At 39.7% G+C, this 14,981-nt stretch overlaps 1 protein-coding gene across 2 annotated transcripts in view; it reads right to left on the reverse strand.

Annotated features, from left to right (window-relative positions):
- Nucleotides 1–14,981, reverse strand: part of LOC149851219 (calcium-transporting ATPase 5, plasma membrane-type-like) — a 217,144-nt gene that overhangs the window by 72,749 nt on the left and 129,414 nt on the right. For both annotated transcript variants that reach the window (XR_016430781.1, XM_089999263.1), the window contains exons 8-18: nucleotides 11,905–11,975; nucleotides 11,743–11,826; nucleotides 11,443–11,520; nucleotides 11,295–11,366; nucleotides 2,368–2,451; nucleotides 2,190–2,272; nucleotides 1,997–2,105; nucleotides 1,859–1,914; nucleotides 1,705–1,747; nucleotides 1,073–1,156; nucleotides 742–879 (exon numbers count right to left, since the gene is read on the reverse strand). Coding sequence is in view for 1 of the 2 variants with exons in the window: in XM_089999263.1 (XP_089855389.1) it covers nucleotides 742–879; nucleotides 1,073–1,156; nucleotides 1,705–1,747; nucleotides 1,859–1,914; nucleotides 1,997–2,105; nucleotides 2,190–2,272; nucleotides 2,368–2,451; nucleotides 11,295–11,366; nucleotides 11,443–11,520; nucleotides 11,743–11,826; nucleotides 11,905–11,975 (902 nt within the window). In the remaining variant the exon portion in view is untranslated. The remainder of the gene's footprint in view (nucleotides 1–741; nucleotides 880–1,072; nucleotides 1,157–1,704; nucleotides 1,748–1,858; nucleotides 1,915–1,996; nucleotides 2,106–2,189; nucleotides 2,273–2,367; nucleotides 2,452–11,294; nucleotides 11,367–11,442; nucleotides 11,521–11,742; nucleotides 11,827–11,904; nucleotides 11,976–14,981) is intronic.

The raw sequence follows: 14,981 nt of genomic DNA on the forward strand, positions 1-14,981 counted from the left end.
GGAGCTAGTCCAGCAGCTCTATTTAGAGTTGTTGGACTAGCTCCAACAACTCTTTGAGTCTCCTCGCCCTTACCTCTTCATTGTATATAAAAAGGGGTGATTCCCCTCTCAATGAATGCTTCTTGCAATCTATGGTTTGAATAAAATATTTATTTGTATATATTGAGCCTTCTTGTGTATGCCCTTTTATGGGCTTTGTTGATGTGCCCTTAGTGAGTTAGTGGACACTTGTGAACTTTTGTGTTGTTTGAAGGCCCCTGTTTCATTACAATTCTTTGATTGATAAATGACGTAAAAAAAAAAATATTAGAACTTCAATAAGCATGCAGTTTTAATGTAAGATAAGAAACAATAATCATAAAATATATGCCTCAATTCAGAACCATAAACGAAAACCTGACACTAAGATCACAAAAAAATGTGTCCACATGTGCCCATATAAGGGTCAGAAACATATGTACTGACATGAAATGTTTAGGTGGCCTGTTGGAGTGTCCAATCAAAATAGCTAAAGGGAACATTATGCTACCAAAAATATAAATGCAAAAAAATAACACAATATAAAGAAATTGCTTCATTTCTCACTCTAAATACCAACCAAGTACATCAGCTTGATAAGTTAAGCTTGGAGTGCAGATAATTATAAAAAAGGATAAACAATTTATGTTATCGTGGAAACCTAATATCATGCTAATTACTTCCACATCTTAATTACACTAACTGATTATGTATGAATATTACCTCTGAAATGAAAACACTTCCGGTAGTATTCTGTGAAATTCCTTCAGTTAAGAGAGAGGAAGCTTTAGCTGACAACAATTTTATTCTGTCAGGTGCTTCTAAGGTTTTCCCACCAACAAAAGCCTTAACAATGGTCATCTGAAATTTTAATAAAAAATTGAAAGATAGATCCTTCTCATTAAAATAAAGGAGATAAATATAAACTAGCAATAGACAGTATATGATTGTCAGAGCAGAAAAAAACTGAATGATTTGCATTCATGCCATAGTTATTTTAGTTTTTCTCCAATCAAGCACCAACTTAAATATAGCTGAAAGGAGAAAAACTGACCTGATTCAAGGTAAGTGTTCCAGTCTTATCACTGCAAATTGTTGTTGCAGATCCCATAGTTTCGCAAGATGAAAGCCTGCGCACCTGTATTCCCACAAGTCAAAAGGGAAACTGATCATCTCTCTTAATTCAAATCTCTGTTATCAGGATATTCCTAGAGTTCTAGAATGTCCACATCCAGCTGTATCTGACACCGACACTGCACTTCACGACACAGCTTGAACATGTCTATTTCTTAATTTCAAAGTGTTCAAAACTATTGGACATAATGGACATGGCGTATCAAATGTTCAGACACATCCAGAATAGTGTATAGACATTTTAAAAATAAAGTGTGATATTTTATAAACCACCTTTTGTTTTCTCAAGTATTAACTATATGCTGAACAGTGAATACCTCTAGCACCAAATAGCTTTTTGAGCTTCATTCTCTAAAAGAGCCTAACCATTTTTCATCCAACGTTAAAGGATTTTACAAACAGCTGCCCAATCCTCTAGCTGAAAATTGATGGCTTTCCTTCTCTTTTTCAAAGTGTGTTTGACACTTGGTACCCATGTCCCACATCAATACTCGTATCACTGTCCAGGTAGCATACATTCAGTCACTAAACATTAACATAAAATATACATACCAGGGCTTTATCCATCATCATTTTCCTCATTGAATATGCCAGGCTGAAATAAAGTAATATAAGAAAGGGCACACCCAAATGCAGTTGGTCAATATAGGAGTATTAAAAGCACAATAGTCCCAAAGTACATGGACGACATGAAAATAAAACTTACGTTAAGGTCACAGCCAGTGGAAGACCCTCAGGAACAGCAACAACCACGATAGTCACCTAAGAAATTCCAACTAGCCCTTAGCAATACGGTGTAAAACAGAGAAAATAACAGCTATAGTGCTCCAGATTTGTCACAAACCGCCATCGTTATGATCTTAACAATCCCATTTAGTGCACTATCCACATCGTTCTTTCCAAATCTAAATTGTACTGAACCATCTGGATTTCTCGTGTGACCAGATAGGTATCTGTAACATTCAATGAGATAAAAGTTAACAAAAGAGTTAAAGAGTAGAATTCCTCCTCTTACAAACAAGAACAGTTCATCACACCTGGCCAAAAGAACCACAAGAACAATAAAAGCCACAGCAAGCCCCACAGTGCCGATAAAGGTGGCCACACCATTTAAACGTACCTGTTAAGTCCTTACATAAATATTAAAAAGTTAATAAAAATAAACCATAGCACGCAGCAGTCACACAAAAGGAGAACATGTGTAACTACAAAAACCTGCAAAGGTGTTTCTTCACCATTATCCTCTGATATACTGGCCATCAATAATCCCCATTCAGTGTTCAATCCAACACCAGTTACCTGTAAAATGGTTAAAATAAAATAGCAAAACATAGTTGGGAAAGTCAAAACTCATATATATAAGTTGTTCAAATCAGAAACAGCAAGTAAACAGGCACATTTAAAAGAAACTAGTGACACCACATTCTTTCATGTCACATCAGCTCAAATCAGTATCCCTACATGTGGCCAATCATCATCAAATCTTCATTTGTCAATAGGACTGCAAAAAAAACAAATTGCTGGCAATTTGAGATGGTTCGCTTTGGCACCAACTTGTTCAGTTTTATAAAATATGGTTGCTAGGTCAAACAAGGCCTGTTTTACAAACTCCTCAAGTTTAATGAGCTGAGTTCAAGCAAGGGCTACTCAGCTCAGTTTAGCTAAACTAAGCTCATAAAAGGATACAACATGTGGTTCATACATCACTTATCAATGTGTAGAGTAGGTAACTAGGGTGTGTAAATCTTCAACATGCAAAGTAGCCGATTAAGGTCTATGAATCATCTCCGCATCGCTCTTGTTCTATAACATCAAAAGATAAAACTTAAGAAATTCATTTAACTTTATCTATATATATATATATATATATATATATATATATATATATATATATATATATATATATATATATTCCTCCTTCTGTCCTCTAGGAGCCTGATTTAGGGGTGTTAGAATATGATAAATCGTTGTTTGAAGGTTATATAACCTAATTGCAATGGTACTGTCCTCAGGTGGCCTGGGAGCAAGAGATATTACCAATTTCTGTTATACTTGGCCAGTCTATTCTTACCCCTAGGAACCTAAGGTGACTGTTACTACATAGATGTGCATCACTGAGTGTTTGTCCATATAGGATTTAAGCAATGTGCAGCACTAGAGTAAGGGTGGTGAAATACTAATCGAGAAATTTGAAGAGGGGGAGATAAATAGAGAATTTAGCCAAGCTTTGTTCAGACTCAACTTGTCTTGACTCAATGCCTGCATGGCCTTGGGCTTGGCTTACCACAAGGTTGAGCGAAGCTTGAACCAGCCCAAACTCACTCAAGATAGTGCATGCCTGTTTTTTCTGAAGTAAATAAAGCAGGCCCTTCGACTCCTTGCACGATCTATATAAGTAATGAGTTATAAAGGATCAACAGCTTCACAAACAAATCCCTCTATAATACATTTCCTCACACCTTACAATTTCGTCCAAGAGAGGGATCAAATGGTCATAAGTGTGCTCTTTATTCTCGAAGCCTTTGTGTGGGGTCAAAACAGCAGAAAGCACTGGTTCAAATCCAGCTAGTGGCAAGAGAAAGTTTTTAATGCATCAATGCCTATTGGATAAAACTCAGTCAGATCCCAATATGTGTGTCTGTGTGTTTTTTAATATAGTCAGTTTTCTTATGTCTCAAAAGACTGGTCTAGTGTAGATCTGACAAAGCACATAACAACAATGACGATGATCAGGAGGCAGATATAAACACAAGTGTGTGCATTTCTTTTAGCATCTCATTCATGATCACAAACGCTCATTGATAAAGCTGTTTTCCAGTAAAAAACTCAAAAGCCTCAACTCATTGGCAATTTAACTGCTTATAGATATATCACAAAAAAGACCATGACAATGGAAATAAATAAATAAATATACAAATAAATTTCTGACCAAATCATAAACACAAGGTTTATGTAAAATATATCACAATTTTCTTTTATAGAAAATCTTATTAGATCTTTCCTGAGAAAATCCCAGAGATAATTCTTGGATTCTACCAAGCAATCACCCCATAACACCGAGATTGCTAGACCATTTTCCCAATAGCACATAACACATTTGAAGAACAAAGAAGAACATGGTTATAAAAAAGTGTGACTTTTTCCAAAGTTCTAAGATGATGCCAATATAAGATTTCTATATTCTCAGGATTTTGTCATTATGGAAAATTCCAGCAAAATAGTACATTATTTTTATGCCATCAAAAATTCTGTTTCTTATTGTATATTTGCATGGAGCAAGGTTGCCAGGAAGGGACACTGATAACGGAAATGTATTGAGAAACAGAAAGAAAGGATACCCTTTTAGGCTCATGTAAAATGGGAAACATGAGAGGGAGAGAGAGAGAGAGAGAGAGCAAAAGAGCAAATATGGTCATATGCATAAAAGGTATTATATGTTTACACAAGCTTCACCATTTTACTAGCATCATGATTAGTAAGATTTAACAAACTAATTTCTTTCATAGAATATGTGAATAAATCTGTTACAACTATAAAACAATTACACAAGTTCTTTATACTTCCAAGTGAATGAGTGTAGAGTTGGTTATTTTTAATAATTTAAATTGGCTATTTTTAATCATTTAAAAAGTGTCCAAATTCAACAGAGTTTTCGAGTTAGAATGGATTCAAGAAATAAGGAAGAAATAGCATGGTTACATTAAATTCTTATGAGATTTCTCCATTTCATCCAATACAATCTGTAACATAAAAAATATGTAAAAAAAAATACATATATTTTTCAAAAAAAAGTAATTAACATTTTAAACAACAAATGTGACCCCATTCTTTTACAAAGAAAAGAAAGATTTCTTATCTAAGGGAAACATGTAGGAACATATAAGAAACAGGTTTCCCAAATAAGGGAAATGAGTTTTCTCAAATGAAGTAGGTTTCCCATGTGATGTGAAATGGGTTTCCCATGCATCCGTTACAAATTTCCCCCAAGCTTTGCAAACGTTAAGTTTCAGGCTTTGAAAATGGTTCCACAGTTTCCCACATATAAGAATAGTTTCTGGTAAACCCAGGCCCAAAGCAAGGAGGGGTAATGACATGCAGTGGGTTCAAATTTTACCACTTACTAATTCAAGCACGACATGCAATGATTTTCAACATATCCATATGAAATGGATAAACGTAATTAAATAATTCAAACACATATTTCAAATGGCGTACACAAATATGCACAAAATGAATACTCCTAAATTAAATATGCTTTTTGGACCTTAGATCCCACACCTTTTTCCTCCCAAAGGCCCTATTAGTCTAATTATCTTTCCAGTTTGTGCCTATCATAGTTCATCCAATTTTATCAAATCTTTGATTTGCACATACATAAGTTGGTGTGTCATCATTTTATGGTGAGGTCACTTATAATCCTTTAGTACCAACTGATATTGGATACAATTTAGTTTTAGACCACAACAATTGTAACGCCCGTGAAAAAAAAATCCGTGTCGGACACGCGTCAGACACGTGTCACGGTCGGCCCGTCGTGTCGAACCCGGATCCGAGCTGGACCCGGACCCGAGCCCGAACTCGGACCCGGCTTCTCGATCGTTCGAGAAGCCTGTGACTTTTAAAAAGTCACAGGCATCTCGAGCGAGGGGCAGAACCACTCGCCCCTTCTCTCTCCTCGTCTGTTCTCATCTAATCTGTCTCCCTCAGGCTGCCACCGGCGATTGGAGACGCCGGTGAGCAGCTCAGTCCGGCGGACCTCCCGACGACCAGCGATCCCCCACCTCTCTGTTGTATCTCCCTACAACCGCCACCGTGAGGCACTGTCTCCCCTTCAGCCGCCGGCCATCGTCGCCACTCTTCGCCTCTCACCCTTCGAGCGAGGGTTCGTCACCATCGGCCTTTCCCCTCTTCGAACCGACGCCGACGACTCACCGCCGACCACTGCCTTCGTCCTGGGTGCTGCAGCCGCCAGCGAGCGTCGCCACCACTTCTCTGCCTCCTGTCTGGCTGTCGGCTGAGCCTGAACCCCGACGATGGAGCTGCCGGTGACCCTCCACCCTTGTTGCTGTCAGTGGCAGCATCGACGGCAGCTCCCCTGTTCCCGGTGTCTCCTCTCTTCACAAGCCTCCTGACGTCGGTGAACCCGAGAGCTCTTCCCGGCGGCCTCCATCGTGCTGACGACCTCGTTCCCCGGCGACTCCCCCGTTGCGGTCTTTCGAGGTATAAACCTCTTCTCCCCTCTCCTTCTCTTCTGTGTAAGGGTTGATCGACAAGGGGGCTGAGCCCCCTGTCGTCACCTCTTGTCGGCAGAGAATTTACCCCCCTGCCTTCCTTTTGGGGTTCAGTCGGCAGGGGGCTCCACCCCCTGCCTCTTTCTGTCTCGGCGGGGGCCCCTGTCCCCCCCCCCCCCCCTGTCCTTGTGCCTGCCTGCAGGGGGCGAAGCTCCCCCTGCATTTGTGTCCCAGTAGGGGGCGAGCCCCCTTGCTTTTGTTGTTTCTCGGTAGGGGGAGAGGCTCCCTCTGCCCTCTTTTTTGTTCTGCAGCGGTGGGGTATCCTATTGCTTCTCGGCAGGGGGTTCGGCCCCCTGCCTCTTGCGCTTTGCCGGCAGGAGGCTCTGTCCCCTTGCCATTCCTTTTGTCGGTAGGGGGCTCTGTCCCCCTGCCATTTGCCTTGTCGACAGGGGGCTCCTCCCCCCTGTCCCTTTTTGTGCTTTTGGGCAGGGGGCGAGGTTCCCCCTGCTCTTGTTGTCCCAGGAGGGGGCGGAACCCCCCCTGCGCTCTTGTTCCTTCTCGGCAGAGGGTTCTGTCCCCCTGCCTCCTGCATTTTGCCGGCAGGGGGCGAAGCCCCCCTACTTTCCTGTTTTCGAGCAGGGGCTTGCCCCTGCGTTCCATCTTTCTCCGACAAGGGGCTTTGCACCCTTGCCTTGTTCTTGCTGCCGGAAGGGGGGCAGAGCACCTGCCTGTTTCGTTCCCCGCAGGGGGGCTGCGCCCCTGTCTCGTGTTCTGACAGGGGGTGTTGCCCCCTGCCTTGTTGCGGCAGGTGTGGCGGGGAGCCTCTGCTCCCTCCCCTGCCTTTCTTTGTGCCGGCAGACAGGGAGCTCCTGCTCCCTGCATCTGCTGCTGTTGCCAGGCAGGGCTGAGGCCCCTGCCTTTGGAACCCTTGTCTGCAGGATGCAGAGTTTCTGCATCTGCCTCCTGCAGGCAGGAGACCTTGCTGCGTCTGTTGCTTCTTGTTTATCTTACGACATATACTAACGTTCTAAGCTCTCCAGGTTGAACGGTGGATCTAGCTCGCCTTTGTGGCTCGAGCTCTTGCTTGCCTACGTCGCTGGCGTACGAGGACCCGCAACCCCTTAAGGTAGGAGATTCTTACGTGAAAGGACAATGAACGGATAAATGCTAAAATAAGAAAAGATAACTAAAAGAGGATGATATATATATATATACGTATAATATATATATATATATATATATATATGTCTTTACCTTCAAGGACGCGGTTTCACGATCTTTGTCCTCTTTACTTTCTCGCACTTTCCTTTATGTCGTCATCGCGCTATATGTGCCTAGGCTTTTCATTCCTATCTTTACCTTTCATGTCTTTAAACTCAAGGACGCGGTTTCGCGATCCTTGTCCTCTCTACTTTCTCGCACTTTACTTTCTTCCTGCCCCGCGCTTTGCGCCCTGGCATTTACTGTTTATGTTTGCCTTGTTCTCCAGGATGCAATCCTGGTCCTCCTTTACGTTCATGCACTTTACTTTCTTGCATTTACTTGTTGCCCCGCGCTTTATGCGTCATGGCCTTGCTTCTTGCTTTACTCTTCGTACTTTATTTTCCTGTGTTGTCGTGCTTGCTCTTGCACTTACCTTTTGCATGTGTTCATCCTTACCTTGTTGTTGCCCTTCGTGCATGTATTTCTTATCTCTGTTGTATGCTTCTTTACTCGCTTACGCTTATTGTTTAATCGAGGTGCAACCCCATGGCTTGTGAGTCGTCCTCTGCACGTGCTTAGTCAGTATAGGATCTCATACCTCACGAGTTGCTTACGTAGTTGCCTACTTGTGTGTTTCGATGATCGAGGTATGATCTCATACCTCATGTGTAGCTCTAGCATTCTACCCTTGCGGCGTAGCTTCTCCCATCGAGTCTTGCCCCTCGATTTAATATTGTATTAGTATATGCACGGGTTTGTCCCTTGTCAGCTTGCACTCCCTGAGTGCAGCTTCGAGAGTATAGTGTATATCGTTTCACTTGTCTTAAAGGTCACGACACACACTTATGCACTTCGATTCTCCAAAGGTGATGGTCTTAGGTGCGAACCTACTTTCAAGGATGTATAGCTATGTAAAGCAGAGATAGCAGTTGAATCTTTCAAACCAATGTATTTAGGAAAGGTGTGTTACAATCTCAGTTCGCCTATCTGATACGACTCAGATAACCTTGTTTAGGAGCCTATGCACGAGTAGGACGGGGATCCTAGTGAGGTACTTGCGTCATCGCTAGATCGGCGTTACCTCGCCTCTGATGCGAGACCTAGTTTCTAGATTTTCTGGTTCAACCAAGATTGTAGCGCCTTCCTTCCTTCTTGAAGGTATTGTTGGGCCTCTTATGAGGGATCCATGTTCTGCCTCTTGTAGTTGTACCCTTAGTCACGTATGATATGTTTGGACTACGAAGAGCAGGACGAAAGGTCTATAGTAACCTCTAAGCGTGTATTGACACATTAAGTTAAATCATGTTACGTTGATATTCGCCTTATAGGCAGAATGCTTGCGATTGTCTAAAGGACCCGAGCACGATAAGTTGGAACTTGAATGAGTTCACTGTGGGCTTCTGTAAAGCAGATGCGTTGAGGGATTTCCTGCGAGATATTCTTTCCCCTCTCATCGTGGTTGTACTTTTGAACAGGTACGTTGCTTACTACGATGAATAGGATGAGAGGTCTATGTCTGCCTCGAACATGCAATGGCATGCGCTTGAGATCACAAGAGTGATGTTTCTACCATCACTACGGATTGACCCTTTTCATCGTGGTTGTACATTTGAATAAGTACGATGCGTACTGTGGTGAGTAGAATGAGAAGTGTGTGGTTGCCTTGAACGCGCAATGGCGCGTATAATTCACCTAAATAATAATCATGTGCCTTCACAGGCAAGATGCTCGATTGGGTTGAAAGACCAGAGCATGTAGAAAAGGACGGCGGTTAAGAAACCCTCCATCGTGCTCATTCGGGACGGTTCATCAAGAGAGAGGATGGATGGTACAAAACTCCGATGGACAGTCATTAATGACAATCTCGGGCAAAGATCCGACCTTCCCCAGTCATCAGAGGTTAGGGAAAATCTTTTAGGCCACTTCTGCAGAAGTTCGAATGTGCATCCATTTGGGCCTTTGTTTGCCTTTGGGCATTTACTCTCTTGGTCACTGGCGGTCCCCTTAGGAAGCGGACTCAGTCAGTCATTCGTGGTATAATAAAATACATAGCATAATGGACCCCGAATCGATCTCGGTTGTTTCTACACTTTGCCTTGTGCGTACCCACAACGGTCTGCTCATAATGAGACAAGATATAACTTACACACATGATCATGAGATATGCGTGTTGTGACGTGAATCGATTGCTTGCTTGTTAGCTCGGTAGTTTGGCACGCTACTTGTTGAGCTATGTACGCCTGTCGAGGCGTTATTCTAGTTGGTTAAACTGCTTGCGCAGTTCTCTGTTAGATAATAACTAGCTTCTCATACTAGTCAATTACTTATACTATTAACATTATGCTAGTTATTACCTTTTGTGGTATAACGGCTACCGTATGATTGCTTATCATGTGTAGCTTATGAATTGCTTGTGATGCCATAGCTTGTGCTTTACGATTAATGTAGCTACTTGCCGATAGACTGAACCATATAATGGTAATGGTATGTATTCGAGCAACGTCCTGAATGCTTGTCTTATGCAATTGCTTTGCTTGACTGTTGGATAAAGTTAGTTACTCTTCACCTATAGTATTTGTGGGATTGCTATAGTTGCTTGTTTAGAACTATGATTCTTATCGCTCTTGTATGTAGTTGTTCGCTTTACTAGAGCCTTGCTTACTCCACAACTCTCTTTGTTAGATCTGCTAAGTCTAGCGTTTATTTTGTTGCTTGATCTAGCGATTATTTTGCTTATAGTAGCATTTGTTCTTTCTTGTCTTTTGCACCCCTACTAGTCTATTGTGGGACTGACACATTTCATGGGCAGGTGGTGAACAGGTTTTACAGCTTGTGATGACACAATGCGTTCAAGGCAAGGCCCTTTCCTGACGTTGCGCTCCGGAGGATACTTTTGATAGATGTGGTATGAAGTTTCTTGAAAGCATCTCTTCTGATTAGAACTCTGGATTTCTAAAACTGTATTACCAAAACATGGTTTTTCATTTCATTTCAATAAAATATATATATTTGAACTGCAAATCGGTTTGCAAGGAGAAGTCTGCATTTGTGTTGTAATGCGCCCAAGGTCTAGGGACTTAATGTTTTGAACATGATCTTCCGCTGAACTTTTGTTTCAAACTCTGATAAATGATTGATTTCAAAGCTTTCAACCTTTCTCATAAAAGGTTTCAAGTCCACGATTTTGGGGCGTTACAACAATTGTACTAAAAAGATAAAAATCAACAGTTATGGGCTTGCCTTGTGCAAGCAGATAATGATGCTTCATGCCAAATATGAATAAAACAACAAAAGAAATTTTAACTTTTTGTATCTTCTGAATTAACCCAATGCACATCCGATACATGAGAAAAGAGCTTTCTTTAGGGGCTAAGAGGTGGACTGATCACCAATGATGGGCATCCACCATGCGTCTTCATTTTTATATATAAAACATACTAACATTTACAATATTACCCTCAGTGAGTGTGAAGAAAGGGAAAAATAACAAAGCAATCCCTATTGTACATGTCTCATTCAAAATACAATATGAAAACATTAATATAAGCAATAACAACATCGTAATAACAATGATGACATAAAAATGTCCCTAAAGGAAGTATTTTGCACACAACTTTATGCAAAAGAACATCATTAAGCAAGATTCAATTACATACGCTAATTTGCTGACATGAACTAAGAGTGTATCAATTAAAAAAGAATGCTTACCAGCAAGTTACCATACCCATCAGCAACCTTGCAGCCAGACATCAAAAATGGATCCTTCTGATCCTTGTGAACCTGCAGACAGTGGCACGACCCTTATGTTATCGGCGATGCACCAGCAGAACAGAATTATGTAAAGAGGCATCCTTACAATTTTGCTTTCTCCTGTCATACTGGACTCATCAATTGCAAGAGAATGCCCAACAATAAGCACACCATCAGCTGGAACCTAATCAAAGGAAAGTTGTGAACAACAATTATTAAAATATATATGTCAACAAGAAAACCAAAAGCTCCAGCCATTAAGGGGTAACAGCCGAAAAAATCAACCTTTAAGTTTTTTTCAAATATAAAATGTATTTTAAATTCAATTGATACAGGAAGCTTCCATTAAAAAAGGTATGTTCAATAGTAGACTAATATAACCTTGCAATATAAAACTTCTACTCACCTGATCACCAATTTTCAAGGGCACAACATCGCCAACCACAATATGAAATATTGAGACTTCAAGCCTTCGACCACTCCTAACAACCTAGATAATAGACCATGTTTTAACAAGTGTTATCATTACACAAGATCACAAATGGAAGCAGAGAAATGTAGTAAGGACCTCGAGCTTTATGTTTCTCTTCTCCTCATTTAAATTTTGGAACTGGAGAGACTGTTTGTAATCACTAACAGCTGAAGATAAAAAGTAATCCTCATGAGTAACCATATTAATTTAAATAATTGAAACTTATTATATCTGCTCCAACAAAACAGAGGCCTACACCCATGATCAAAGGGGTGAGTCTAATTAAAAGCAAACTAATGTCTTATGGTGATGTTAGCAAATGACGTGTAGAATAAGCACAACATAGGCATTTAATGAAATGGCTGTAGCATGCCTAAATAACAAAGAAAAACTATAAGTAGATAATTTGAGAGAACTGTTAAGATATATGTAGCATTTCCTTATGTTGTTGTATTTGTCTTGTATATACCAAAAGTATACTTGTCTACTTTAGGCATTTTCTTTCTTTCTTTTGATGTGTATTCTTGCACATTCAATTTGAGTTGTATTCATGGTATACTTTAGGTATGTTTTTTATGTATTTAGAATGGGTATACAATTAGATTAGTAAGTATAGTTATGGTATACTTTAGGTTAGATTATGGTTTTTGGTCATTATTAAAATGACAATATTTTATTTTGTTTTTGTTTTTCTTTTTTTTTGGTTTTTTTAATGACCAACTAGTCATTGGGGTTTGTAACGGCTAGTTTGACTAGTCAAACTAGCTAGTTTGAAACTAGCCGTTATGTCTTCCTCTATATATACCTCATCCTTTTGAGAGAGGATGGATGTATATAGCAGAGTTACCGGAAGCGCCTAGGCAAAAGGGGAAGCGCGCTTCGGAAGCGCGAAACGTCGCGCTTCCGAAGCGTGAGGGGAAGCGTCCCCCTTTTATGGGATTATGGGAAACGCGCTTCCCCCACGCTTCCCTCACGCTTCCCCCTCGCTTCCCCACGCTTCCCCCACGCTTCCCCCATTTTTTTCATTTTTTTCGCTTCCCCCTCGCTTCCGGTTCGCTTCCTAGGTCGCTTCCGGTTCGCTTCCTAGGTCGCTTCCGAGACGGTTCGGAATTTTCTTCTAAGTGGTCCCACGCTTCCCCGCTTCCTAAATTTTTGAAAGTGCCTCGCTTCCCGCTCCCGCTTCCCGTATCGCTTCCCGCTCCCGCTTCCTCGACTGGTAACTCTGGTATATAGTTTGTGTGCATGAGTGTTGTAGTGAGGTTGGCTTGTATATTTGTGTGAATATTTTTTATTAATAAAATATTTAATTTTTATGTCATGTTTTTCTTCATTGCTATGTATGGTTTATTGTATCTAGCCAAATGTATTGTGAGAGTGCATTTGAATTTCATCTATGTGACATGGACTCTTCTAACAGGGCACCACACTCGCGTCGCACATACTTTAACACAGCTTCCTTTGTGTCAGGTGAAGTCAACCACATTGAGGTTCATTTGTCCAAAAGTAGATTCAGTTAACCCTAACCAAGTCCAGTTTTATATATATACCCACCCCGCACCCTTGCACCCAAGTTTTTTTAAAGTGCCGCATCCGCACCTATGTGACATAGAATTTCATTTATGTTTGATAAAATTATTGATATTCTTTTGTATTTCTTGTGTCTCGGATTCCATGCTATTTTGTGACATGGTATCAGAGCCAAGAAAATTTTCTTGGTTTTTTGTTTCTTTGGATATTGAGATTCTTTGGTTCAATTTCGTGCTTTGTGAAGGAGTCGTGATTAATGTATGGCTTGGATTCAAGGGAGATCTTGATCCGGTATATATCTTAAATTTTTATATATGGTTATTCTGCTTAAGTTGTTTATCCCATGCATTATGCATGAGAAATTGCTTACTTATACTATCTTTGAAACATTATTAAAAATTATTTGTTATTTTAAGACTCTTTTTTGGAACTTCCTCATTTTATGATTGTTAATTAGCAAATGATTGAGCTCTTTGAAATCTTTTTGGTATATGTCTTCTTTGGCGTTATTTAAAAAAAAAATTTAATGTTTTTTTAACTTATTTAAGTATTGTCCTTTTCTTGAGTTTAAATGCATTCATATTTGTGCTGATTTAAAATTTTATTAAATATTTTGATATGATTTATAATATTTATTTGATTTTGTGAAATGATATTTATACATGCATGTGCTTCCATGAGATGTAGTCTGGTTCTTATGTTTTGAGCTATCTTAAGCATATGTTTCTTATTACTTTTGTGGCATTGAGATACTTTATTCGAGTACCTTGTAGTTATATGTGCCAAAGCATGTCTTCTTTGTGTATGACTTCAAATTCATGCATTTTTTTTGTTTTGAGGGTTGTGATCTTTTGTTGAGGAGCTTGAGGCTAGTTCTTTGTGAGCATGAGTTAGAAACTTGTGGAATTTGTATGTATGAATACTCTTAAATTATCTTTTGTGTGAGGTCTTTAATAGCCTTATTTGATAATGTATGATGTTATGAGATTTTTGTATATGCATGAAGATATTTTCATGTGTGGGCACTTTATAATACTTAGTGATATCATGATATTTTGATATGCTTTCTTCAAGCATGACATGTTTTCTTGTAAACAACCACTCTTTTCATAGATTGTAAGGCATGTTTTTGTATTGAGTATTAGGCACATTTGCTTGTATCTTCACACGAATTAGATCTATATGATCGTATTGTGATGCATGTGTTCTTCGGATATTATATCTTTTTTCATACATAGTTTGTGTATTTGTGAGAATTAATAAATTTAATATTTTAAGTATGTGCTCTCTTGCTCCTAGTGGCTTGTTGGCTTTTGCCTCAGTGGCCTTGTGATTTTTTCCTCTTTTAATTGTCTTTTATTACCTTCCTTACAAGGTTTTATGCCTTTAGAAATTTTGTTACATATTTATGAAAATTATGCATGTCTTATATGTGAACCCTCACGAGTATTTAAGTGATATGCTTATATCTTGTCTTATTATGTTGGATGTTTGTATTGACTGTAATGGCTAAGCTATTATTTGTTTGTGACCATGTTGGTCCCTATGGATTGAATAACATAATATTGCAAAAGTTATTTCTCTTGCCATGATTTGAATATTGTTTTCAAATTTTCTTGCCTATTTCTGTTGACATAATTTGTTTT

This window comes from Nuphar pumila, chromosome 1 (genome assembly GCF_984573655.1).
Source record: "Nuphar pumila chromosome 1, dmNupPumi1.hap1.1, whole genome shotgun sequence".
Classification (NCBI taxonomy): Eukaryota; Viridiplantae; Streptophyta; class Magnoliopsida; order Nymphaeales; family Nymphaeaceae; genus Nuphar; species Nuphar pumila.